This window comes from Folsomia candida, unplaced genomic scaffold, assembly GCF_002217175.1.
Source record: "Folsomia candida strain VU population unplaced genomic scaffold, ASM221717v1 Fcan01_Sc007, whole genome shotgun sequence".
NCBI classification, from domain to species: domain Eukaryota; kingdom Metazoa; phylum Arthropoda; class Collembola; order Entomobryomorpha; family Isotomidae; genus Folsomia; species Folsomia candida.
In genome coordinates, this window is record NW_019091199.1 from 4,258,606 (window position 1) to 4,285,983 (window position 27,378).

The following is a 27,378-nucleotide window of genomic DNA, read 5'->3' on the forward strand; positions in this document are numbered from 1 at the left end:
GGTGTCTTATTTGTGACCTTCTTTGTTCTGTGCTCCCAAACGTCAGTGACAGTTAAAAAAGGTGAGTTTATTTTTCCATTCCTTTCCATTGGTCATAAACTATTGTCATAAATCCACTCAGCCCCGCCAGCATTCGAGTCAATCGGCGTCGTGCTGGAGGAAGCGTCTGGGGACTTGAAGAAGAAAGGCGATGGACGCAAGTTGATTGAGATGAAGGAGGACATGGAGAAGCGTTTGAGGGAGATTTGGCCCCTTGAGGAAGCTTTGTGGAAGAGGGCGAGGCAATTTAAGGCCCGGACGAATTCCTCGTCGCCATCACCCAGAGTTTCGTCACCCTCTTCACCCCGACCACGGCGGGTCACCAAGCGAAGAAGATTTTGCGTCGTTCGCTTCCCCGTCCAGTAAAAAATGCACATTTTTAAATATTTATGCAATAAAGTTTCTCGTAGCCAAACAGATTTTATAGTTTTCGATTTATTTCATTTTTTCGCATCATCATAATCTTTGGCACATTTTAATTTCTTTGTTAATTCCTTTTTTTAATAATAACGTATATTAAATTGATCCATATTTTCTTCAAAACCAATTTGCGAGTATTTTCAAACTGCTGCTGCAATACACATAACATAGGTACTGATGTCCAGTGATCATTTTCCTCATTTCGAGTCAGAGTACAAATCCCCTATTAATTTCCTATTTGCCTCTCCCTCTTTCTCACTATGACCTCTTTATTTACTTCAAATTGCGAGTATTTCAATAGTCAGCTAAGACATGGATCAAGCTACAAATTCTTATGAAACTTTTTTCCTATACCAAAATTTGAAGGGTACTTTTTATTTGGGGAAAAATGTCCAAAAAGTGTTCAAAAAGGTGATGGTTTCAAAGGTACGCTATTGATTCTGATTGTTACAAAAATTTCCTGCACTGTATTTTCTCGTTTCTTCATGGAGACTCTACTGAAGGAATGATGATGAGCTTTCAAATGCAGTTCAACATTTCCTGCAGTCATAAATATAAGTAGTAAATATTTCAGTAACTAATATTTAATACATAAGTGACAAATATGATGTGGCCCAAGAATAGTATTCAATTAATTAATTAATTAATATATGTATATAAAGCTCAAATAAAACTACATCTCTAAAATCAGCAGTTTCACGACGACACAAGAACAACGAGTATAAAATCTTTGGTTTGGAATGACTTTGATTTGGAGAAAGGTGAGAAGCGTCGTCGACGTCGCTCGCATCTTTTCTCCAGTTGTTACATAATTAATAAACTACAATAAAAAAAGGAGCATAATACTTTTCTGTTGAATGACACGACAGCAATAATACAGTGGACAAACCGTCCCTTTAAGAATTTATGGTTAATTAATTAATAGGATGATAATTAAATTATTCAAAACTAAAGCTATATAGTACGCAGGCAGGGTTAGTTGTTTTTTAAGTAATTCCTCGTACCCAATGATGAGACGAAGTCTACTGATTTGTATCAAATACTTGTTTTTTGTTCTTTTTGTTGTCGAATGAGTACGATATTTAAGCTTCCGGTGATCCTCATCCGACGTTTGGATTTATTATGTAGTGCTTCGGAGGAGATATTTAGATACGTACGTCGCTGATAATACTTCCTTTACTGATACATATGGATACATGTATTTATGCATCTGACACTATTTACCAATGGTAATAATAATTTCTAAGGGTATCATCAGGTGTGGGTTTGTTAAGCTATTTAGTGGAGACGTAGCTCTGGCAAGTATTATTATACGTTCATCGAGTAGGGTTCCTTGATTGAAGGTTCCTCGTCCGTTGCCCCCTCAGGATTGCCTCGCTCGAGTCCGATGCAGTCCCCATTCCCAGCTCCACCGATCGCCGTGGTAGCAGATCTGGGCGGGACGGGGGGCGGCGGATTGTAATATCTGATCGGTGGACCGTAGTATTTAATATTATTTATTGGAGCGGGAGGCTGCTGCTGAGTGGGAGATGGTGTCTCGGGAACCTGCAGCATAAACAAGCGCCATGAATGACATGGACTGGTTTACAAGAAATTGGCTCAGAGTTCAAACCTTGGTGGGAGGATATGGCTGTACAAGTTTGTTGGGGTGCGCTTCCACCGACAAAGCTCCGTAGTGTAGAAATAAAGGTCGACCTACGTATAAAGTTCGCATTGTTTATCCAAGCACCCATTACCACAGTAAGGGCACATTATTTAAACACAACAACTCACCTATCACATTTGGTACTCTGAAAATCAAAATATTTATATTTTAGTACATTTTTCCACACATTATTTTATTCATTTAATGCAAATGAGACGCAGGTGAGATTAAAACCTACCTCCGCACAGTTCCATAAATGGGTTGCCCGCCGGGGCCTTGCTGTTGCGGTCCCATCATCTGATGTGGTAGCGTCCCATAAAGTTGTTGCTGCTGCGGACCCATGATGGGCATCGAGTTGGGTCTCGTGCCTCCCATCCCCGTCGCCCCGTTCATGCCGACCAGAGGGACCCCCATGGACAAGTTGTTCTGCGGTTGTTGCGGTTGTCCTTGGGGAGGACCAGCACCACTCTGAATGTTGAGGGCACTGCCGCTCAAATTATTCGCTATGCCCGGGAGAGGAATGTGTCCCGTCGAAGTGGTAGCGTTGGCGTGCGTGTGGTTGTGTGGAAGCGTGCTCACACTCCAGGAATGAGGGCGATTGTAGCTCACGAAACTTGCTTGCTCAAAAGATTGCCTTTAAATATCAAGCGATAAACTAAATTGACTAGTTTAAAAATGCGTAGTTTTAACTTGGGGTTCATATTATTACCGAATCATTTCGAAATGGCTGCGACTTTCTTCACTGGATGCGATACCTGGGCGCACGGTGGGCTGTTGTTGGGCTAGACTTCCATTCCCATTGCCACCAACGTTCCCATTATTTCCAGCACCTCCAACACCACCAGCACCGCTGCTACTACTGCTGCTCGTGGGTGTTGGATTTGGGGGGAATTGGTCATAGTTCAAGTTCACTCTAGCACCACTGCCGTTGTTGCCTCCTTCCCCACCACCACCACCAACGGCCCCATTTGGAGGTAGAGGTTCATAGTGGGAGTTGGAAATGGGACGCATGTTTTCGTATTGTGACTCTATCTGCATCTGCATTTGAGGAATCGGCGTTTCCGCACCTGCTCTCGTAAACTGGGCAAAAATCTGATTCGTGGAGGAAAACTTGGGCTTGATTCCTTTCACGGAGGGACGTCGGCTGTGGGAAATAGCAAGCAAATCATTCAATAAGTTAATTGGAATTAAACTTTTCGTAGCTGATTAGCCTTTGATTCTGACCTAAATCCATAGTCATCTCCACCCACGTCTTCCCCGTAGCGACGTCGGATTCTCTCCAGTCTCATGCCGTCTTCCGTGATAAAGGTCTCCAACTCGTTGTCACCGCCTTTGAGTCCCTCATCAATGTCTTCCAACGTGTAGGAAATCTGCTTAATTTTGGCTTCGTTTGCAGAAATGGGGAGCCGCATGGCGTGAGTGGGATGAACAAACTCCTCGGAAGTGGATGTGCCGGCATCCGACTTTCTGGAGGAAGATGTTGTCGAGGAAGGGGCAGAGTTGGGGGCACCATTCTTGTCACGGGACGGCCAGGTCGCAAAACCTGTGGAATCTAGAATTACTACCAAGTCGATTGGATGATTAGCAGTGCATGTGTGTATGCGGGACGGGTGAAAGTGAGTGGGATGGAGGGAAGACAAGTTTCGTGGTCTTATCTGCATTTACCCGACTGGCTGTCCGATGAGTCCTCATCATCCAGTGAGGTGAGCCATCTGAGTTTCTCGACGAGAGAGGAGCACTCCTGCTTGTTCTTCTTGGAGCGAGACATTCTCAACGTAGAGTCCACGGCGAGGCGAATCTGTGCAGTAAACGACTCGTATATAAAACAACTCTACGAGCACATGCATCTCTTGATTAAAAATGTATTCAATTTGTTGAGGAGAGATTTATTGTTTCATATAAAAATTTGGGGGTTTTATTTAGAACAATGTTGGAAGAGTTTGGAATTATGGAAATCAATTTAATATTTCCAATTCAGGCGAAAGAATTGAGTAGGGCATAAAACATGCCACTTTTTCCTTTGACAGTGAACATATGTACCTGCTCCGACGTTCGCAGCGGAGCCGTGCCAATACTGACTTGGGTAGGTCGGTGGGTCACCATGACCTCGTCCATCTCCACCTGCTGAGACTGGTTCTGCCTGCGAATCAACAAACACACGGAGATTGTAGACGGATTGATTTTATCGAGCCACGCATGTATGCAATATGGGAAAACTTGTGACTAATCTCGCACGCACTGTGAAACATTTGTGAGCGCATATAAATTTTCTGCATCTGCCGCCCTAGCCCTTTTATCACCCTGTTCCGTGCATTTGACCAGATCCGGCTCATCCAATGGGGACGAGACTTTTTTGCACTCCGAGCTGTTTGACCTCCACAATCGACCACCTTTCAGAATTCCTCCAAACCTGCGGCAACAACCATTCGGTCCATTAATTATCGCAAATAAATCTGAAAAGCCAAGCATTCATCCCGTCCGTCCGACTTTCTCTCTCAGATTGGTTCGATTCTGCTTTGGAAACTCCATCCAACAACGCCAACCATCTTCTTCATCGTCAAGTTTTCTCAAAGCAAAAGTCATTTCGCTTGAGCAGATAAGATAAAAGTGTGAGCATCCGTGTGGAAATGGGTTTCTCTGTGTTATCATTAGAGACGGCTCCTTATTCCTCCACGCCACGCATGACCAGCGTGAGAGAAAACTTTGCTTCATCTTCGTCCGTCTCTTCGTTAGACCACTGGCTTTCATCCGCAAGAAGAAGACTTTCCCTCCAGACAGACGACTACGTAAGGCGCATACAGTTGATTATTATGCATGCACTGTCAACCATGGAGCCAGAGAATATTATTTGCTTGTGCTAATTCATCCAGAATTTAGCGCCCTTCATCCCCAGCAGCAGCAGCAGAATCGGAGAGAGCTGTTCCCCGCCTACAGCATTCCATTTCATCAAACAAAGTCGTCCCAAGGTATAAATACGACGACGTAGGAGCGAGTTTGGAGAAAGTGAGCAAAGTGGGTCAGAGGCAATCAATACCAAACACCAACCAAGCGGAGCTTCTACAGAAGAAGAATTTCTACGAGTCCTCCTCGCCGTAAAGTGACGGGAGGGGAATAAGACCGTGAAAATGATCTTGTCCAGTTCACATTTATGATGATTGCAGCAGCAGCCGACGACGACGATGACGACGAGAATGATGGGAGTGATATGAGATGAGAAGAAAGCGTCAAAAAGAGGAGAACGCAGAGGGAGAGAGAGAAAGGATAGGAAAAGATACCAATCCAGATATTTCCGGTTGAAACATCACACACGCGAAACCGAGGCCCTGCCATTGTCGTGGACCACAATGGTTTTATTTGGAGATGAGAGTGAGCACCACTCTCACTCTCAGCCACCCAGAGGGGAATAAATGATGGGCCCTCCTCCTTCGGTCGCAGCATCGTATTGACGATGCAGCACGGAGGAGGAGGAGAATAAGTCTGGCTGAAGATAATTCTCATAATTCATAGCTAATCATACATCCAGCTCGGGCCAGGTTCATTTCCGTTCTCTCGAAACCATAACCACAGAGCAGAGAGAGACAGACACACATTAGTTGGCGTGTAGTTTGCCTGCATACAGAATGAGCCAGGAGGTCTTTCCTTGCGTCATCCACTGCTGCAGCAGGAGTCGATCAGCACCAGGCACAGTCGACGGGTGGACCGAAATGAATACCACATCACACATCGTTGCATGAGTCGTCCTTCCCAAAAGTAATTTGTGAATGGATGTGGAACAAAATTCTTAGAATTTCAACAACCACCGACCAACGAGGAGCTCAAACATCAGTGAGAAAGTGTGTGGGTGAAAGCTGCTGCCTGGGTGAAAGTTATCTACATAGTCGCTCCACCTCGCTATTATTTACCATAAAAGCGGCTCAAGGACCAGTGAGAGGAGTAAAAAATACTCTTTTAATAGCACCAACAACAACTGCACCGGTGGCATCTTTTCATCCCACTGAGCGCATCTTGTACTTTTTACACTTTCATTATGGATCCCTTCTCCTCCTCACTTTCTCTCTCTCTCACTTTTTCACTCTCTCTCTCGGTGCAGGTCTGACGTAAATGTTGCACAATACTGCTGGTCGGACTGGATGAAAATAATGTGTTGCCTGCTCGGGAAAAGTGAGACGAACGTGAGTTTCCCCGTAGTTCTGTTTGTAGGTAACTTTACCCTGGCTGCCTTTTGCAGCTTATTGCGTAGGTGGATGGAGAGGAGGAGGTTACAAAAGCTCGAAGCACTTATTCTCTCCCTTGCTTACTCCGTACAGCGACATACTGCTCCGGATTATTTTAAACTCTGAAGAGCGAGAGAGTGCATGGATCTGACAGTATGAGAGTGGTGCTCCTACGACTACTTCTTCTTCTGCTGGGGCTCCTGCTCTTTGACGTCATGCGAATCATGCTCTTGCAGAGAGAGTGAAAGTTGGCGAGGAAGATGATGATGATGATGATGGGTAACTAACCGTGAGCCCTTCTTGGCGGCCCTGCTCTCCTCGTCCTCCTCCTCCTCGAGCCCGTTCAGGATGGGGCGGTGGTGGGTGTGGTTCATCACGGGCGGCTGTTGCTCTGGAGAGTTGCTCTCCTTAAGGAAGACTTTCCGTCGGGCGGCCGGCGGCGATGGTGGACTCACTCGCGTCACATCTGCGATGAATTAACGAGACATATTTTCATCATTAATTATTTCCGCGACAAAAAAACAATGCAACTATTGTTGAGATGAACTAACCAGGATCCTGCGAGGATTGTTGTTGCTGTTGCTGTTGTTGCTGGAGTTGTTGTTGGAGCTGGTGGTGTTCCATCATTTGGGGGAAGAAGCGGTCCTTGTAGCCCTCGGGAGGGGACAGCGTGGGGGTGTCCTCGAACTCGAGGGGTGGAGGTTCGTAGGTGAGGTAAGGGGTGTGGTGGTGGTGATGGTGGTGGTGCAATTGGTGGAGTTGGGTGGCCTGCTCGTAAATGAGTTGCTGTTGCATTTGCTCCTCATGACGGAGGCGAGCATAGTCTTCCTCGTGAATCCAGCACTGACACTCCGCCTACGTTGACGACATACATAGTAGTTGACATCAGATGATGGGATCTCTCGCAGAGTGAGGAAATGGGCCGTAAAAATGGAGAATGAATTGTTCTTACCTCGTAAAAAAGGTTGAGAGACTCATTAAACGACACATTGCGACCCGATTTCTTCACCGCGGCGCCCACTTTTCGCAAAACGGAGCGTGGCTTCTCCCTCGGAACGCCGGGTGGAAGATGTTGATGCTCCGAGCAAGAGGAAGACAGTCTTTGATGCATCTCTGCAATTTACAGTAAAGTTTCAACCTCTTAATCTCATTCCCCCAGCATTCGTAATAATTCTTAAATTCGGATGGAAAAGTTTTGCCAACTTTTATTCCGTCTTGCAAAAACTGAAACAATTTGGCATAATAATTCGTCCACCTTTGCAAAATATAATCCATATTGGGGAGAAAGTCATTAAGCGGTGCTACGTATGATGATGATGCTATTTTGCAGTTATGGTTGAGCGGAGTCTTGGCGGACTGAGTGGGATGATGGGATTACTCGAAGCACTTATGTATTCCGAGTCCTGCTCGAAAGTGGAGCACGTTCACTTGGCGATGAGGGAATCATAAATGGAATTAAGGCGAAACATGGTTAAGCTGATACAGGTTTATAATCCGTTCGGGAGCGAGAGCCCAAAGCTTCCCTCCAGGATTTCGCATAATTGTGTAATAACCATCTCATCCAGGAAAATCGTAGGCCTGCTCAACCTTGAGCCACTTTTGAGACGATATTCGTAATTTTACTCACTCCGTCAGCCCCACTCATCCACACCTCCACGCTGGCACTAAAGACGATGCTAGGATGACTCTTCACTCTTCATTACGTGCTTCCACGTACACCATCGATAGATTGATCGACAGATAGGAAGATACATACGTCTCAAGTGCATATAATGCAGACCATGGCGGAAACTCGTCGTTTCGCAGAAATCGAGACAATCAAGACCTCACTTTCACCGGTGACAGGAGTGACTGACACTTCCCATTTCGTTTTCTCAATTGGAGGAACCGTCGTCCCCTCAGGAAGCGTGTGCCGAACTCATGATAATAATAATAATAATCTCGAGACTCACTATTCACCTGTCCCGTTCAGTGCATAGCTCAAATCCGTGTCCTCCACTGCTTGGAACAAAACCAAAACTGAACAAATTGCTCGAGAGTGAGTGTGGAATGTCACGACGAGCAAAAAGATGCATAGGTACATACCCCTCAATTATTTTGACTGTCGTTTCAAAGGCTGGAATGGGTGCAATAAAAAGAGAGGTCGGAACAGGACCAAGACTCCATAAACACTACGTGTATCCTCTCTCGCACAATACTTCATTGTGGGTGCGGACAAGGCCAAATAACGGTTGTTGGGATAATTAAGAGCGTAATTATTGCCGATTTCTCATCCCCTTTTTGATCTCATGGGCTCATAAATTAGGTGGAAAGGAGCAGAGGGACGACTCAATTCTACAAAATTACCTTAAGTTTCGTAACGGTTATTCGTAATAGAATTATGTTATGCAAGGGCTATAAATTTAGATGGAAATGTACGTGGGTGGGTCGTGATGATGGTTACAAGTTAAATTTATGCTCTAAAAAAGTGCAAACCAATAAAATTGGTCGCCAAATTCGAAACGGAAATTATTATATGCCTAGAATGGCCATTATGGATGGAGAGTCGTTGTTGTCGTATTTACCAGCACAGAAGCGGAGGAGGAGAAGTAAATCAAATAAACACTCCAAACTTTGTTGATTAAGTTCTTGGCAGTAATAGAATTTGGGATTTGAGGGCTTTCCTATAAAACCCGTCGAGAGAGAGAGAGAAGCCGTGCATATTGGCTGCTGGAGAAAGTGAGCTCAAAGGAGGATGGTCGGAACAAGGAGAGAAATGCCAAATCAAATATCAATTTTAGTTTTGATGAGGAATTCTGAGAGAAAATTAAGTTCCAAGGACGAAAATGAAATAAAGGAAGTCTTTAAAAGCAAATTGTTCCCCTTCCAGGACGGAGGAGGAGGAGAAGCATTATTTATTATGCTTCTCCTCCCGTGTGTGCTCAGCCAGACCAGAATTTTATGACAGTTTGGAGAACACAATAATACCGACCGAGCCGAACTCAATTTTATTCTTGGAGAGAAAGTTTCACGGTATTTTATCCTCCTACTCACAAGAGCAGAGTGTCCCCATTCCAGCGATACATGCGGCTCACAATAATACGACCCAGTGCTCCATGGTGGATGGATGAAATGTATCAAACTTTCTCTCCGTGGGTTGGTTAGTTGGATGGTTGGAGTTTATATAATATTCTGCACCGACGGAGCCGAGTTTCTCGTTATTTTCTCCAAAACAAGTGCCGAGTGCAGGATAAATATGACATGATGGAGAGTGTAACAAGAGTGGAAATGGGCAAATATTGGTTTATGGCTGATCTCTCAGAAATTCGAGTACATGGATATTCCTTCATTCCTTCCTCTCAATAAATACACAGCCTTCAATTGATTACACAACTTGCAGTGTATCCATCCAACTCTCCACGTGCCCTCGTCGACCTTGTCAGTTTCTATTTTTCAAGGAGAAGAATAATGAGTTTTGAAGGACACATACTTTGAGGAGGAGACGATTGTCATGAAATGAGCGACAGAGTAAGAATTCGTCCAACTAGGGAAGTATACGGACAAATATGTAATGATACGAGACAAACTTTGTTACGAGGTTTCCTCTCAGGAGTGAAATATGTTGCCAAATTAATGTAACTGAATCAGCAGCAGCAGCAGCAGAGCCGAGTTTGTCGTCATCGCGGCTCAGCTTATTCTTTGAAGGCTATGAAAGCGTTTCAGGAGGAAGAAAAATAAAATAATACGGAGGCAGCGACACAAAAGCTGGCCTTGTCTTTTATCGCGTTATGTATTGAAAAGTGGAGAGAAAGTTTTCACACACGAGTGAAGTGCAACCAATGGGATTTCGCCCTTATGTTCTCCTCAATGGATATGTGAAATATGGAAGAAAAGACCACATTACAGACGCTCAAAATTTAATACCACTTGTCAGAATACCTAACCTAAAGTCCTCCCAAGTCTCAATAACCCAGTCAAACTGAGCAGCATAACCAGCACCCAGAGAAATTATATGCTTAGAATTTAAGGCTTTTTATACTTTTTTTCGGTTCAGAAAATCCTGATGCGGTGGATTTTTTTAGTGGTTATTCTTTATTTGAGAATGTCTTGACTTTTGATCCTGGAATAAATGAAGAGTGAAAAATTTGTCAAAAGGGGAATCAAGTCATTCACTCGCGTCAGAGTGCCCCTTTTACCGAAAATCCGTCACTTATCATGAGGGGATTGGACGAATGAATTTTCATTCCGTATTATTCCCGACAAATTTGACATATTGGCACAAAAGAGGATATTATGAGACCAAAATGAAGATGAGCCAAGGAGTGCAGCAACTTTGGGGATTGGAATGTCGGATTGCGGTGAAAGCCTGTATGCATCATTACGATGCAGAAGGTGACCCACACCGACCCACAAACAACTAAACATTCATTATTCGCAAGTCCAAGCACGTCGTCTCCAAACCAGAGAGAGAAAGAGAAAGGAGAAAGTCCTTGGAGAAAGTTCTAAAGGAATTTGTTATGACGAGTAAATTGTGCCATTGTTCGAGCAGGCTGTTCTCTCCTTCCGTTCGTGGAGACAAGTCCCCCAGAACAGATTACGAATTATTTCACCGAGTGGGTGTTGATGTTGCCATCCACTCCACAAAGGAACCCTTGGTGATGAAGAGAGGTGGGCATCGTGACGAAATAACTATTTCAAATTACTCGCGTGTTTGACTGTGTGTGTCTAACTGCACAGAAAGAAATCCGACACTCTGTAGAGAAAAGTGTCCAAAAAACAACACGTATGAAAGCACAATAAAGCTCCTCCTCATTGAAATGTTTCATGATGCCGACAACACGCCATGCACGGCGGAATAAGTGAGTAGGAGGTGAGCATAATACCAGTTGACCCGATAGTTGAATACTTGAGAAGCAGAAAAGTAGGCCGTTTGATGGAAATGTAATCGAATTTCGAACCCAGTTTGTCAATGTGAGTATTTATATACCATGTTCGTTCGTATGTACTCGTCCCTATGAAGTGGACCATGTAGTGTTGTTGTGTGACTTTACAGCACACCGAGGGCTGCATGACTCCCGATCTCCAATGCTGTTGGTTTGCAAGATAACGGTAAAATATTGATGAGCTCGACTTGGAATGGCCAGCAGGCAGCTGAATAAGGACTACTTATCGGAAATCCGTTTCCTATTCTTCGCCTGTCTCCCTCCTCGTCCACAGAGCCAGCCTTTACCAATATCACCACCCACCCACTCGCATCGCATCCACCTCCGCACAAACCCTGGTCTTCTTTGTATGTGCACTTGCTACCAACACCTAAATATTTTGACAGTTGAAACTGGAACTTTTGCAACGGGAGAGAGAAAGTAAGTACAAATGTTGACTCGTATTAATAGGAGTGGCAAAAGAGTTTTTCTCTTCGAGACGTCACTTCAGCAGCAGCCTCTCGTACAATTTGTGAAACTTTCACTCTGGGAATTTTGCCAGGTCTTTCTCCTGCCTCCTCTCCTGCCCACTCTTCAGCCCACTCCATCCAAGTTCCATTTAATTCCATTTACGAGTGGATAATAGAAAAAAGAGGAGAGAGCGCACACACAGACACGAAGCCCCCTCAGGGTCAATCAATGTTTTCTTTGCAGACAGCCTCGTCCGCCACCTCAGTTTTCCATTAATTCCTCACTCGCTCGCTCCCCGTGGGAAGATGAAAGGCAACGAGGAGAGGGATCCCAAATTTCGATCACAACAACAACACCATCAACAACAACGGCCACCCATTTGAATACGGGGACGAGTGGCAAATGGTGTCAGTTTACTGCGACTATGGACCAGCAGTAAAATAAAATAATGGAATTCTGACAGCCTATCTGCAGATAATATATCGCACTATCAAACAGCCTTTGAGCGTCATTATTGCACCAGTGAGCAGCAGACGAGCGACTGTGTCAAATTGTTTGCGACATCCATTTTCAGTCCATTCCGCCAGAGAATGCGTCAAGGGTCGGAGAATGATCTCTACGTAGTTGGAGGATTTTCTCAGCATCCTTTGAACCCAAAGTGAAAGGATTGACTTTCTCCTCCTCCCAAAAAGGGAGAAGAGGGCAAAAAAGAAGATGACGGGCTAAAGTGGTGGTGGATAATCTGTGCGAGGGGAGGAGAAAGAGCGAGTTGGATGGGACGATGAATAAATGAAGAGCTCAAGTGACAGTGGGACAGAGTGGGAGTGACACTTCCAGGCCAACTCACTCACTTATCCACATCCACCAGACCATTAAACGACATCCAGCAGTCCATCCACCACCGCCTAAATATTTCGTATCCTAAATGTAATGTGTCAGTGTAGTTATTTATGTGTGTGCACAGGTGAAGTCATCAAATTTATGGCGCAAGAGTCAGTCGGAGAGATGTATGACACGACTAAATTTGAATGAGTTTCTGTCGCAACTAATCAAGCTGTCTCTCCAAGGAAAATGAAGCGTGGTTTATTAATCAAGACGGAGTTCCGAGAACTATAGCAAGACTGCGGCGGAGTGGCAGTTGCACTACTTCCGGCTCTTTGTATAATTGATAATGGGCAAAGAGTATGCTGTGTGAGAGACTTTCTCTCTCTCCACAATTGATGTGCACCACTGACTCGTTGTAGCACCAGCTATTTGTCTAGCTCACCATTCCGAAAGGGAGAGATCTGTCTCTCACTCTCAATATTTTTGGGTGCTCTGAACCACAGTGCAAATAAATTGAATTATGAAACATCAAAAGAGACGAGAGGAAGCAATAAGATTCCTCTTTTTGTACTCACCTCCTGAAGTTTCCGAATTATTATTGTCACTAAAGTACGATCCTGCAGTTTCAGCTTCGATGAATTTGCTCAGTTCTCGTCCTCCGTCATAGGACCCTGCTCCTCCGATGTTGTTCGTCAACTTGGTGAGGTCGACCAGGTCCAGTTGTCGCTGTTGCTCGGCCGCGAGTAGTTTGACTACAAAATATTCCGAGGCTGGGCCGGAGGGGGCGGCTAAGACTCGCTGATGCTGCTCCCCCTCCTCGACCCCAGCAGCACCTGCAGGGCACCTCCCACCAGCCCTTCTGCTCACCTCACTCTTGTCTCCACCACCACTTTCCCCTCTCGAGACGAAACTCTCCCTTGTCCCAGACTGCTTACAGTCGTCTCGGAATGTCACACACTTTTTTACACGAAATGAACCATTTTCTCTTTGTACTTTCTTTCTGTGGGGCGAATCGGGGTCAGATTTTGGAGCGGGGTCACTTTGCCCATGTGGTCGTATGTGAAGAGGAGACACGAGTGCGGAGTGGAGAGTTTGTTGCTCTTCTCCTGGAGGATTATGTAATAATGACTCGGGTTGTACTGCTGGATTCTCCTCTGCGGGTTGATTATTCTTCCCTGCTCCGTCTTGCTCTGTTGCACTTTCACAACCAGAATGATTATTATCGTCCTTCCGGAGCACTGCTTTCTCTTCTTCGTGACTGTCCTCACCAGCAGAACTACTGGTTTCACAGGGTTCAAGGAATGACACAGTTCTCTTGAAGGGATCCGAGAGAGTCGGAGGAGTAGTGACAGTCGTGTAAATATCTGGAGTCGGTGACCCCGTTCCGTTGCCAGAGTCCCGTCCCGACTCTGTCAACTGAGTGGGGCTGTCAGTGGGGGTATTTTCTCCTTCTGGGTGAGTGGGTGGCAATGTGGTGGGCTCTGACGATGCAAGGGAGACGAGTGGTCCTTGAGTGGGGCCCTTATTTACTTGACACTCGGAGTGGAGGACGACGGCTGGCACTGTTGATGGTTCTTTGGGCCCAGGGAGAAGAACACTGGGCTGGAGCGGTGGTGGTTGGGTCGATATGTCGGAAAGTGGCGGAAAGCGGGCATGCTCAGCACCCGCACTGAATTCGGTGAGGGTAGTATCGGAGTCCCAGTCGGAGTCTTCCTCCGGGATCGCCTCCAGTACCAACACCGGTGAAGAGCCACCACTGCCACCACTGCTACTGCTGCCAGGAGAGCTCCAACTTTCCCCATTCTCATCATCGCTTATTTCTTCATCTCCATCCTCTCCTCCTGCCGAAGAAGAAGACGAGGAAACTAAGATCTCATGCAGTTCATTTAGCAGCACGTCCGGTATCACTCCTCCTTCTCGATGACTACTTCGGCACGTCCCTGCAACATCAAACACAGCAGTCACGGAACACTGTCATTACCAGATTCATGTCATTCGCCTCCTTCAAATTCCTCTAAAAATTCAAATTCCCTTCAATTTATGCAAGTTCATTTTGGAGGATTGAATGTGATGATGAATAGGCACGCGTCTCGGCGGCCTCCTCCTCCATTTACTCCCTCGTACCTCTCGAAATGTAATTCCACTCGACAGTTATTGCCTCTCCGACTACTTACTTTGTGCTGCCGCAATATCCCATTTGATGGATATCTTATTATTCTCCACCAATATTGGGTGGAGGTTCAATGGCATTGCACACATGGGCTTTCACTCGGGGGATGGGAAAGTAGGAAACCACAAAACCGTTTTAAATTCCCTCATGACACTGGCAGTTTGATGTATGAGCAATCCATCACGATCTCCTGTTGGTCATGGTCCAAAAGTGGAGTGGAATTATGTCGAGCTAAGGCGAGGATATCCTCTTCTCAAGCTCGCATTTCTTCACGGTGGGTAAATAACGGAGACATTTTTATGCACACACATCCATCCAAATTCCTTTAAAGGAGAGACGAAAAAAGCTTCTCGGTCCCTATTCACCGCAACCCAGCAACCTCTCTCTCTCTCTCACTTTCTCTCTCTCTCCAGCCTCCGAAACAGTCCTCGCAGTTGGACCGAAAAGGCGAAGACGACGTGAGAGCGAAGGATTATTTCGGGTTGGATTACGTACACATCGAATAAGCTCCGCTCTTTGTCGTCCTTTCTTTCTTTCTCTCTCTCTCTCCGGGTACATCAAGTGTCAACTAGTCGCAAACACGGCACAAACGAGCGACCCATTTATTCAACAGCCCACAAAATCCTTCCTCCTCTCCTCCTGCCATTCATCATCCCTGTTTATTAAAAAATGGTTGGTGGTGAAAATGATGATCCGATGGAGGGAGCAGATATCTTACAGAGAAATTCGGGCCTTGTGAGAAGGAAGTAGAAAAAAAGAAGGGAAAGAAAAGGAAGAATGGGTCGGAAGGAAAATCAGGGTTCAAAGTCAATCCGTGTTCAGCACACACATAACAAAAACATGCCCAACCAACGTCGTCTTCGTCGTGCAGAGCAGTGAAGCTTTCTCCTTTTCCGTCTCTTTCTTTGAGAGAGGAGGGCGAGTTGGTCTCAATGATCTAATTATCTGCTGCCTCATCACATTCATTAAGACGATTATCGTCCTCTGCAATTACTTCCTACTTATCCGCCTCGTTGACTCTCATGTAATGTTCAATTAGCGGAAAATCAGATTGCTGGAAGAACAAGCTGGTTGGAACTCTCCGTGAGCTCTCCACCACAACACGTACGAACCTATACAGTCAGTACATATGTGCCTAAACTAACCAACTTCTCGCAGATGCTTTCTTCCCCGTTGGGGGAATCTCGTGGTTTGGGCGATGACGGTTTAGCCTGAGCAATGAGTGGACGGATTAGAATGGAAAATACGTATACCTCTCGTCGTAGTTGCGAGGGATGATCGAGACAAGAAAACAATTGCTATCGAAAATGAAGTGAGATGGAATAAATCAGAGGATTCACTTGAGCTGCAGCCATAAAGATTTCAAACTCTCGTAAAGCTATGACATATTACCCACTTTTTTGCAACGTGGGGGAAAACTCGAGCCGAATTGAGACAAAAGACCTGCACGGTTTTGGAACTCTATATTCTTTATCCAACTTTTCTCCCCACTCCCATTTTTACTCCCACTTAACTTGTTGCTGACGACCAGGAGACAACCCTCCTACGTACACACCGCTTAATCAGAGAGATTCGTAAAATTTGTCTCCTTACTCGGGGAGGGGAACGAACATTAATTTATCGAAAATCGCTGCCATATTTTTTGTCTCAACCAATTTAAACTAGTTTTTAGTCCTATTTACGAGTTCTGCTCATACTTTTAGATTCTCAATGTCATGAAAAACGATCATTTTATACAATGGGGCAAAATGACCCGATATTGATCAAACTTTTTGTCCCCGTTTATTTATATTTGCATACAACAAGGACACAATTTGACCCAATTAAGCGTACAGTTTCCTTTGTGTTATCATGTTTCTATTCATCCTTAAATCTGCTTTATTGTCATTTTTCCATCCTCATTGTCAGTTTTTCGAGAGAGAGGTAGAACCAAGGAGAAACTTGCCAACCACGACATCGGAACTAGTATTTATGCCAAACGATGTGCTAATGGTTTGCTTTGCTCCAATTATCCAATTACCCAGTTTATTTATACTCCAGCCGCAGCACAAGCAGGATGAAAATGGAGCAGCAGCAGCGATCCTTTCGTCCTTGGTGGACGTGGACGGAGCAGTTTTATTGCAAAGAATTTCCATAAAAATTTAATTTGTTTCAAAGTGCTTGCCCAAATTATGCAAAGAATTCCGACCAAACTTTCATACTTATTACGACCCAGAGAAGAAGAATCTCCATGTTTCTCTTTTCCCATGTTTATCTTATTAGGAGGATTAGGAGGTTTATCTTATCCAATGGAGGAAGGAATCTCATTAAGGCGAATGGCCCACTATAGCTCTGGTAAATAGTCGCACAAATTTAAGCCAGCTTTATGTAAGATGTGCGCAATAATAACCGTTGCTCAAACAGCACTTACAGCAGCCCCTATTAAACACGTACGTAAGTACAACATACGAGTGGAAGCCAAGAGAGGCTTTTTTCGTGGGTGGGAGTCTGGCTGGCTGGGAAATGAGAAAGTGTGGAGGAAGAGAGAAAAGTGAGAGAAATTTGAGAGGAGAAAGTGTACAAGAGCCACTTGGAAAATGAGATATGGTGGCAGCAGTTGGTGTTTGTGTTGCGTCGTGTTGTGCGAATTTTGATCAGATTTTCTTATCATTTCCTCAAACCCGTATCCATTTCCTCTTATGTCTCACATACTGTCAATGAAACATCCTCCCTCACACGTCCGATAAAAACAATCGTACATGAATTATAACCAACGAATATAATCGAAAATCAGGAAAAATGTGTTGAGCAGAATTTTACTTATTCGATAATAATTTGGATGACAAATAGATTTGTACATCTATTTTATTCTTACTCGGACAGGTTTACAAAGAAAAACTTGGAGCGAATATGGGCTTGCTTTTTATGTATAAAAGGTTTTATTCTTTTTTCGTCCTTGAACAGTGGCACACGACCAAGACGACTACTCTACGTCCTTTCTTGAGAAGATGAAATGCCGACTTATTATTTTAAGAAGTTGAAGAGGAAACGGTTTCATAAACACACTTTTTGAGGGCCAAATTGCGTCCACACTGCACGGATTGATGGTCTCGTTGCATAGTTGGTAGAAAAGAGAGGATGCACCGCTACTTGACTTTGGTCCCTTTAAAGCCAGGCACACTTCCGTTGGAGACGGAACAAAAAATGGAGCAGCAGGAGGAGGATGAAGCTCGGAGGAGATGAAAAGGGTCCGCCCCAGATTTAGAAATCTCGATTTCTGAACTGATACGCTCTTGCTCTAATCTCTCCAGTGTAGCCTTGCGAAATGCTGACAGGAGAGAGAGCATGATGATCCATCGACCGGACCAATTGACCACCGGACGAGGAGGGGAAAGGCTATCTCTGATCTCTACCAGCAGTGGAATCTATGTATCCAAAAGATTGAATGTTTCCACACGAGCTGACACCGCGAGTCTTGCTTCAAGAGAACCATTTTCGATATGTACACACACACACACACACAATGGGCGATGAAATAAGATGAAAAAGACCACAGGGATTTCTGCATGTCGTCGTAAGAGCTATTTATTAGAGAGGTGGGCGAGGAGCGAGAAATGTGAAAGATGGTCCGATGAATCCTATTCAAATGAGCTACCAACCAAGTGCTAATGGCCGTGTCTCCCTTCTTCATTTGTTTCCCACCACCCCACCACCGACAGGGTTACTTTTTTGTGTAACGTTGTATTCACTGGGTGGTAGCGAGTCTACAACAGTAACGCGTATAAATCTCTGTTTTGTTCGAAAACGAAGAGTGGACGGATGGAAAGCAAATCCAGTGGAACCGAGACGACGGCAGCCACACCCAGCCCCACCACCACACATAGTACCAATTGGCACACTACCATCTCCTTCCTCCTCCCGGATTCGACATCGCTACAATAACACCAATTAATTAGCGAATGTCTTCTCATCCTTACTTTTTCTCAGTGTGATATATGTACGTACATATCCTTATTACACAGGTTGCACATCATTTGCGACAAGTGAAGCATCCCATTACAATATGGTGCACACTTTTTTAGTGACAATAATCTTCCCATTAGACACATACTTCCAAATAAAGTCTTATTATCACCGACCATAAAATTGAGATCCTGTGATCTGTGAAATTAAGAAGCAAGAAATTTTCCCAAATAAATAATAATATGACAAGCAGAGCAAGTAGGCAATTGACGACTACCGTCGATGTTATGTTATGTTGGCTGTTTGGTGGTTAATTTTTTCCTGTAGTAGTAATTCGATACTTACAGAGTTACACGTCTAATGACCTCGCACACAACAGTATCATCCCGACTTTTGAGAACGATGATGCAACCACAATGACTTCAAAAGAGTCGGATTTTTACTAATGTTTCTTTGATCGTGGTAAAAAAATATCGAAAACGAGTTGCGTATTCATTTTGTGAGTAAAATATAGTTTGATAATTTCTCTCGTAAACGAAACGCACGTGATGTCTTGCTGCACCTCTCGACCCAACTTTTAACATGAGGCTCTCACATTATTTTACGTACAGGTTAAACAATCTGTGGGAAATTTCTTTTCGAACTACAAACAATCGAACGGCAAACCCATCGGCCTAACATTAACCGTTTACATTATTTCAAGCTAAATCCTCCGAGTGAACAACCAAGTGAGTTGTTTTACGTGATAAAGTGAGGGAGTTGAAGTGATAATAGTGGGAACTACAGGAAGGTTAATAAAAGAAGCAGCAAAAAGTCCTCTCTTCTGCTCCACAATTCTGGGAAATATTTTCTACGACGCTCTGCAAACATATCACATCGCATCGTATCGTAGGAGGAGGAGGAGGAGGAATGAGAAATATATGAGAAAAAGTTATAAAAGCTTTTTAATTTCATAAATAACCCATTTCTTTCAAATATTGCGAAATTGGAGTCGTCTTTTTTTTCACTAACTTGACAGTAGCGAGACATGGTTGAGCAATCTCTTATGAAGAATTCATCACATCAAATAAGTCAGGCAGCAATAAACAATTCCCTTTTTTACGAGTAAGTAAGTTATCAAAGTCATTATGGAACTGTATGGATTTCATGCAGCATCTGAGAAATGAGATGAGACATTTTCTTAAAGGGACACGTAACACACCTGTTTCCGGTGTCTCGTCATCCTCCTCGGATGATGAAGCCGTGGCAAAATCCTCGTCTTCTTCATCTTCGTCCTCCAGAGAATCAAAAGTCTTGATCACATGTCCATTCATCTCATGTGGTTCTGGTTTCTCATTGTCGCTCTCATTGTTGTTGTTGTTATTATTGTTGTTATTTAAGCCGTTGAGATCTATTATGGGCTTATTGTTGGCGACGGATCTGGGCCCTGTCGGGATTACGGAGCTCTCCACCATTTTTTCAATCAGCATACCCGTCGTTCCCCCGGATTTCCCAGATTCTCATATTTTGGGAATAATTCGAAGTTAGTTGCTCGTCAAGTCTGAAATTGTAAATGAAACATTAATTTCTCAGAAAACTAGACACAACAGCAGCGAATGAGTGAGTGAGTTGTTATATTTTCCACTAAATAATTTTCATGACCACTTTACTGCCACGAAAACCTGATGTGTGTGCATGCATGCAGATCAATTACGATGCAAAGGTGACATTGATTGGAAAAATGGTTTGTCCTTGTTTTTCTTAATAATAATAATAGTACTGCTACGAGATCGCTTTGGTGGGTGGTCACTCCACTACTGCGATTACCACTGACTACATATTAGGTGTGTATATGTGCATATGACATTTATTTGATACACTCGACTCCATTACTTCAGGAGAGAGATTGAAGGGTAACAACGACGACGGACACTTAACCTGTTTAAAGTGGAGAAACTTGAAGCTAATCTAACTTAATGGGAGTCGATTGGTGTCCCTTGAACAGATTTCTTTATATCTCATCTCGTCGTCCACCAATTTCCATCCGTCAAACACAGCGAGAGAGAGATGATGATGAGATGTGCAAGTGATGGACATCTCACAGCAGCAACTTAACGATGTTTATTACTCAGGCTGCTCTATTGTAATTGTACGAATGTGCTTTTGCATTGGATTGGATTCTTTGTTGTAGAGATCCATACGAAATGGTTTGCAAAACCGGTAGCCACATCAGAACGACGGCATACAGAGAGTGGATTGGATAATTGTATTTTCTACAACTAATTAAAATTAAACTATGCCACTCGAATATGCAAACAACGCAATTAACAAAGATTCCTTGAAAACATTAATTTGAGTGGAATGAGGAAAATCTTGGCGAAAACGGCATCATTTCATCCCATTCGTCCGCTATCTGGATTACCACTTCACTAAGCCTTCAACTGGTCGTGGTAATAAACTGCCAAAACAATTATTTTGATTGTACTCTGATTTTCTGCACAGTTTATCATTATTATTCCTTCCAAAGATTTATGAGCATGGATGATCTTTTAGGCAGCATAATAATCACTGCAAACGGTGAATGCATGATCACATAATCCGCAACTCACGGCACGCGGGACAAGTCGTGCAGTGGGTGTCGCATTCATCCTCCGTCGTCGTCGTCGTCGTCGTATTTATTACAAGATCAGTCATATTTTGACCACTTGATAAGAAGATGGACTGAGGAGGAGGTTGACAAATGACTCGAAATGCGACACGTCCCACTAACGACGGCGTGATTGATGATCCCAAAAACCTCTCGCAAAACACGCGACTGAATAAAAGTCGGACAGGAGTCGATCCCCATTTTTTCCTCTTTTGTTTGTTGTGCATAGTTTATTTTACTTTTGCGCCGTCCTACCACCCACCCGCACGAGAATGGCTTGTGAAATTGGACAGATTCTTATTGAGCGTACTCACGTCAACCTTCGCATATCTCGCATATCTCGCAAATTGAGCATAGCAACATAACTTGCGAAGTTTTGCGAGATATGCGAGATTTCGCAAAAACTTTGCTGGAAAACCATGGGATTTTTGTTCGCAAATTTACCCAGCAATCGAGCATGTCCTTATTTCGCAAAATTATTTCGCAAAGTAATTCTGCAAGAGAAATTACAGAAATCCATGGAAACAATACCAAAATAGGTGTTTTTCAGTAGATTTGCGAGATAAGAGAGTTTTGTGAAGTCATATTTTGCTAATCCCCTCACGACAGAAATATTTTGATCTTCGCAAGTTTGCTAAATGAGTTGCGATGCGAAATAAGAAGTTGTTAAAATGTTAAAATAAATTTTAAAAAACAAACTTAGGTGAAGGACGCGCTTAAAATATTAAAACAAGAAGCATTACAAAATGTCATAAATCGTTTAATATTTACTAACTTTTACTTCACCGGGGGCCCAACTAACACAGGAAAAAAGGTATACTTTCAAGGATTTGGAACAATTATACGAAATGTGTAATATGTATTTGTATATTAAACTTGCAAGATTTGAATGATTATCTTTCAATAAATCGCGACACCTCTTATAGAGGAAATTTGCTCATGCTCTGGCGTATTTTTAATAACTTCTGTAATGCTGCCCTTCATATTTAATCAAGTCGTTGGTTTAGCTACATTTATTATTGATTATCATTGCTTTGAAAATTTAACAGTTGGGCCCCCGGTGAAGTAAAAGTTAATAAATATTAAGCGATTTATGACATTTTGTAATGCTTCTTGTTTTAATATTTTAAGCGCGTCCTTCACCTAAGTTTGTTTTTTAAAATTTATTTATTTAATTATTTTTAGTGATTTGTGAACTTATATGCATAAAATCATATGCAATTATAAAATCTTAAACGTTGTTAATTCTCCTGTTTGTGGACGCTTGGCATACCAATTTAATTACGCAGTGGGTGTGGATGCGTGGCATGCCAATTTAATCCCCCAGTTTCAAAATTTTAAGGATTGTTCTGTTCTGTCAAGGATGCCTTGACACTTAGCGATCTAATAATAACGTAATTCGATTGTCTAGCAACATTGGATATGTTGAGTATTGAATAGCGATGCTGAATAAACTATCACCGCACGTTAGCAACCAGTAACTTAACACGTAAATAGGTTGCCTAATGCAAATATTTCAAAAAGCTCTAATTCCGTCAGTTTTGATCCGATTAAGTCGAACAAAGGCTTACAATTTGCGTATTATCCTGGAGAATAATAAAAATGGCAAGCCCCCGGTCGGAAACACTTCCTTGATGCCAAGAAATGGATTTGAAATTTTAGGCATCGGACTTTCTACCTGAAGGAATTAGAATTTTTGAAAAAATAAAAAAAACGTATCTGTAAAACAGAATTCTCTGGTTTTTTTGTTTCAGCATGTTTTCCATGCAACGAACGGTTTGGGCGAAATCTCAGTGCGACCTTTTCAAAGTTGCAGCTGATTGCATACCTAGGCTTCGCCGTAACCATGGTGATCTTTTAACATGATCACCTTATGGTTACTTTTCCTTCACCTAAGAAAAATGTTAAAATGTGACAGTTTTACATCGCCAGGACTCAGATTTCTCTGCTTTTCAGCCTCAGATGGCGACTTCTTGCCATAATTTCGTAGCAAGTTGTCTCATCCCCACAGAGAACGGACTCTGCTAGGGGCTGTACACAGTGACATTGCCATTCCGTATGGCTGGGCTCACCCTGTCACGAGACAGCACCTACCCCGTACTAACACCGAGCCGAGTAGGATTAGCAATAGCTTCCCGGCCAGAGGAATCGAACGTGTGACTGCGTGGTGACAATCCTACCGTCGTGAGTACGCCCATTGTTACAAAAGTTGCGAGGGTTTTCAGGACATAAAACCTTACAACCACCACTGCCATGCCACTTTTCAGATTCAATTAGCATTTTAATTAGCATATGTGAAATTTTTCTCTTAAAACTTTGCCAGAATATTCAGTTTTGAAGAAATGGGATCTCACTATACGACCACTGCCACCACATCATCTACTGAACCACATGATAATTTCGCCCTCCTGATAATCGCCCCATTTTTATACACTGCATCCTTCAACCTGTGCTGAATGTAGTGATGCATACGTAATGTCTACGGTTGCTGGTGGGTTGATTGCTTACTTAGTTATTGTGCACGATGAGAAATGAGAGGCCGTGAGGTGGTTGTTCATTGTCAACCTCAAATTGAAAATGCGAGGATGGTGATAGCAATTTTAACGGAATCGTTCAACCGATGATGTAATATCGAATAATCGAATCTGAGAGCAGAAGGGGAAACAAACGTGTAGACGCAATTCGATTAGAAAGAGGAATGCAGTACGAATTCCACTCGAATGCATTATTTGGGTTTTGTGTGTCCCTCCCAGCCCACTAATGACATAATTTATTGGCATTAGCATTAGCACAAATCATAGAAAACCACGCCAAACTATCAGAGCCACGCCACACACAGCAGAAATTGGATTTTGTGGTGGCTAAACTTATGCTCCATTCGTCCCGGTTGTCACTTTGCATATGTCATCGCCAACCTTGCAAAGTAGCAAGTAGCGTTGGATGATCTGCGTAATTTTAATCAGTCAGATCTGACCCGGTTGACTTTTCTGGGAAAATTCACGTCGCCCGTGAAAATCAACAAAATCTAGCTGACTCGAACAAGATTAAGAAATACATCGTTTGATTATTTCTCAGAAACTCAATCAGCGTGAGTGCACATTGGCTAAAAATATTTAACGGGAGTAGCAAAAAGAAGTAGCCACCTCATCTTTGGAACGAGGCTAGGACTGAATTAGCACCAGAGTGAGACAGAAGTGGGAGTCTTATTGTTCTTGACACACGACAAAACAATTCGAGCGACACGGTTGCTCATCAATCGCAATTTCATGCAATCCGTTGCGATGCATGATTTGCATCGATTCCTAGCAAGAGATCAGAACGAGTATCGGATATCACGCGTTTGAAAAGGTGTGTGCTAACTACATAGCTGTCGACCTATTATAAATACATACGTGGAAGTCTCATGTCTCGCTCTCTACTCTACGTATGGCGTTACTACACACACGTAATAAATCTCCGTAAGGTTGAAGTCCCACGAATGAATGTCTGTGCTGTCTGTGACGAATACAAAACTTCAGTTTATGCGATTTTGATGTGAATTTTGACAACTTTGGATATTTAAATGTTTATTCATATATAACAAACAGGTGAAAAATGTAGCAAGAAAGAGCGTCGTCGTCTCGTCGTCATTCTTTTTACCTCCAAAATGATATATGAGCACGTCGTACTCGTACTTCTCATTTAAATCATATGTACGTACAACCCACACAATTACACGCACCAGGTAAAAACTAGACTCATTTTTTGGGCATTTTTGTTAAATTAGCCTCATTTTCAGTACGAGTAGTAAGTAACATGAAGCAGTCTAGACGGGATTAAATCGTGCCCATGTCCTCCAGCAACTTCCGTCGGCAATTTTCCCATTTTCATCTTGTCAACGTCAACTCACATTATTATCAACTCAATTTTAAGCACACAGCAGAGTTTTGTGTGTGGCTGCGTATGTGTCAAAGCAAGAGCATCAAAATAGCATAAAATGCATATTATTATGTATGTTGTCATTTTGTCATTTCAAAACTCACACGAAATACACAACTCAATTTTCTGCGTTTGAAAGACGTATTCTAAATTCCACCTGTATTTTAGTTTATGGTTTGCGATTCTATCTCATGTTGAAAGGTCATTTACGCAAAGTAAACACTTATTTATTTGCCAATAAAGCAAAATAAAAGTGTAGAAATCTTTGAATGAATGGCCAAAAATTTTGCATATATGCAAAATGAGTGATAAATATTGGCCGAAAGCCGGTTAACCTACCACCGCTAGCAACACGTTCTCCTTATTCACTACTACTGATCATCATTCACGACGACCAAGTCGACAACGACGAGAGAAATCCATCCATAACAAAATCCAGTCTTGCAAGATCACAAATCCACAAACTCACAGCAACTAATCAACAGTTTAACTGTGCCAACCAAGTCTAATCTATGCACTATTAATCAACTCTCACTTTTATCACATTTTATTGCATGTTATTGATACAAATTATGCTCACATACATTGTGTTTTTAAAATGCAGTTCAAAAACTTCTTAGTTGGTGGCTTCTTGGGTGGAATATTTGTGAGCATGGTGTATGCAAAGGTGGTGCACGTATGGGGAATAAAGTGGGGAGAGGCAGCGTGAGACAGTGTCACTGGCCAAAGACAAACACAAACTGAAGAAGTACTGCTGAGAAGGAGGAAAGGGTTGGATCAAGTTGGACGGATGAATGCCATGTGGATATTGTTGTGGAAGCAGCAGCAGTTGTTCATCACAACCAACAACGTTAACGTAACCAATAATGCCGTGTCTATTCGACTACTACTACACATTATTTTGTGTGTAGTTGCGGTGCATTGTCGTCCTGAATGAGTCGAACAATGAGAATCGAGAGGAGAGTGAAACTGGTTGAAGAGGAAACCATTTTTTTGATGTAGCGTTTCCTCCGTCCGTCGGGCGTCCTCTTCTCAAGACGAAGAAGAAATACACTTATTATTTCTGCTAAATATGTACGACTACAAGTGCATCATCCGATATCATTGGCCACTTGAATGACGAGCGAGGGTGCGGTGCTAGCCCCTGAATAATATTAGTGACATAATATGCTCCAATTATATATTCGTGTCCTCGTACTGATTAGCATAAGCAGTGTCGAGAGTTTGGGACATTTTATTTATTTAAGTGTTATGCAAATGTGTCCACATAGCGTGGAGGTAAATATAATGATAACCCAACCATTGTTTTGTTGGCAGCAAGATGCATATACTACTAACCAGCCAACTTTTTGAGATGCTTGCTGGGTGGGGTGGCGTGGAGGAGGAGGCACGTTGCAGTGGTCTCAATGTTGCTTGTCGACATCGACATTCCACTCGAGGATTTGAAGGCATCGTAATATTCACGCATCGTCCACCTAAAAGTCTCCTCGCCGTCCGTTGAAATGGAATGATGGGAACTATTTCCCACACACGTGGGAATTTCTGCTCATTTTGTTGTAAGAATACTGTGAGGCAGATACATACATATTTGTCTGCGGGTTCATCCCATTGTTGCCCTTTGTTTGATACGTGCTCATGTTCTTGTCTGTAAAATCTGATGAATTGGATGATGGAGGATGCCACCAACTGCAAAGAATGGTGCATGATATCTTTTGATACGAGGTTACACTTTCTAGAGAAAAAATAAATAATAATAAAAATGAAATGGTGTCGCTCTAAAATCATTGTTATCATTGTTCATGTTCAGTTTCACAAATTAATGTGCAAACTTGAGCAAATTATGCAGGACGAGAAGCAATTAAATTGGTATTTAAAGTTTGTTTAGATTGGATTTAATGATGGGAGCTATTTTTGATACTTTTACACTCATTTCATTCATTTGCTGTGTGTGTTTATCTGTTACGGGAATAAAGGACAAATCAGCGTGTCTCGAAACAAAATTATATTCAGCTGTCACTTATGAATACATATGTATCTTTGTATACAACGTGTTAAGCATGCATTGTGCATAGAAAACTAGCAAATTTGTGTCTTGTACTCATAAATGCTTAACAAGCTAAAAAGCTAATGAAGATGACACCTGTCAAATTAATATGCATCCTTCCTCTGCGAAGGTTACAAACAAGCGAGCGTGCTATAATTTCAAT

The 27,378-nt window shown here is 42.9% G+C and overlaps 1 protein-coding gene across 3 annotated transcripts; it reads right to left on the bottom strand.

Annotated features, from left to right (window-relative positions):
- Positions 1-454: 454 nt before the first annotated feature.
- On the bottom strand, positions 455-26,037 carry LOC110852648. Of its 3 annotated transcripts, none has more exons than XM_035853511.1 (15): positions 25,511-26,037; positions 19,829-20,167; positions 13,091-14,455; positions 7,271-7,431; positions 6,870-7,173; positions 6,607-6,784; positions 4,344-4,514; positions 4,145-4,244; positions 3,770-3,902; positions 3,329-3,665; positions 2,814-3,248; positions 2,343-2,738; positions 2,233-2,249; positions 2,072-2,154; positions 455-2,004 (listed from the first exon to the last, which is right to left on the bottom strand). In XM_035853511.1, exons 2-15 carry the CDS (start codon positions 20,094-20,096, stop codon positions 1,768-1,770), a joined length of 4,185 nt encoding a protein of 1,394 aa, XP_035709404.1. In that variant the 5' UTR covers positions 20,097-20,167; positions 25,511-26,037; the 3' UTR covers positions 455-1,767. The 3 variants fall into 3 exon arrangements, with proteins under 3 accessions (XP_035709404.1, XP_021956447.2, XP_035709405.1); XM_022100755.2 differs by having other exon boundaries at positions 3,329-3,647; positions 25,511-25,980; XM_035853512.1 differs by lacking the exon at positions 4,344-4,514 and having other exon boundaries at positions 25,511-25,980.
- Between the last annotated feature and the right edge of the window lie 1,341 nt (positions 26,038-27,378).

Bases quoted from the DNA above. Each gene is read 5' to 3' on its own strand.
- LOC110852648 (XM_035853511.1), bottom strand. From the start codon at position 20,096: ATGCTGATTGAAAAAATGGTGGAGAGCTCCGTAATCCCGACAGGGCCC. The intron at 7,432-13,090 runs GTGAGTACAAAA...TGTAAATTGCAG, and splicing joins TAATTCGGAAACTTCAGGAG to AGATGCATCAAAGACTGTCT. The intron at 3,249-3,328 runs GTCAGAATCAAA...TATTTCCCACAG, and splicing joins GGAGATGACTATGGATTTAG to CCGACGTCCCTCCGTGAAAG.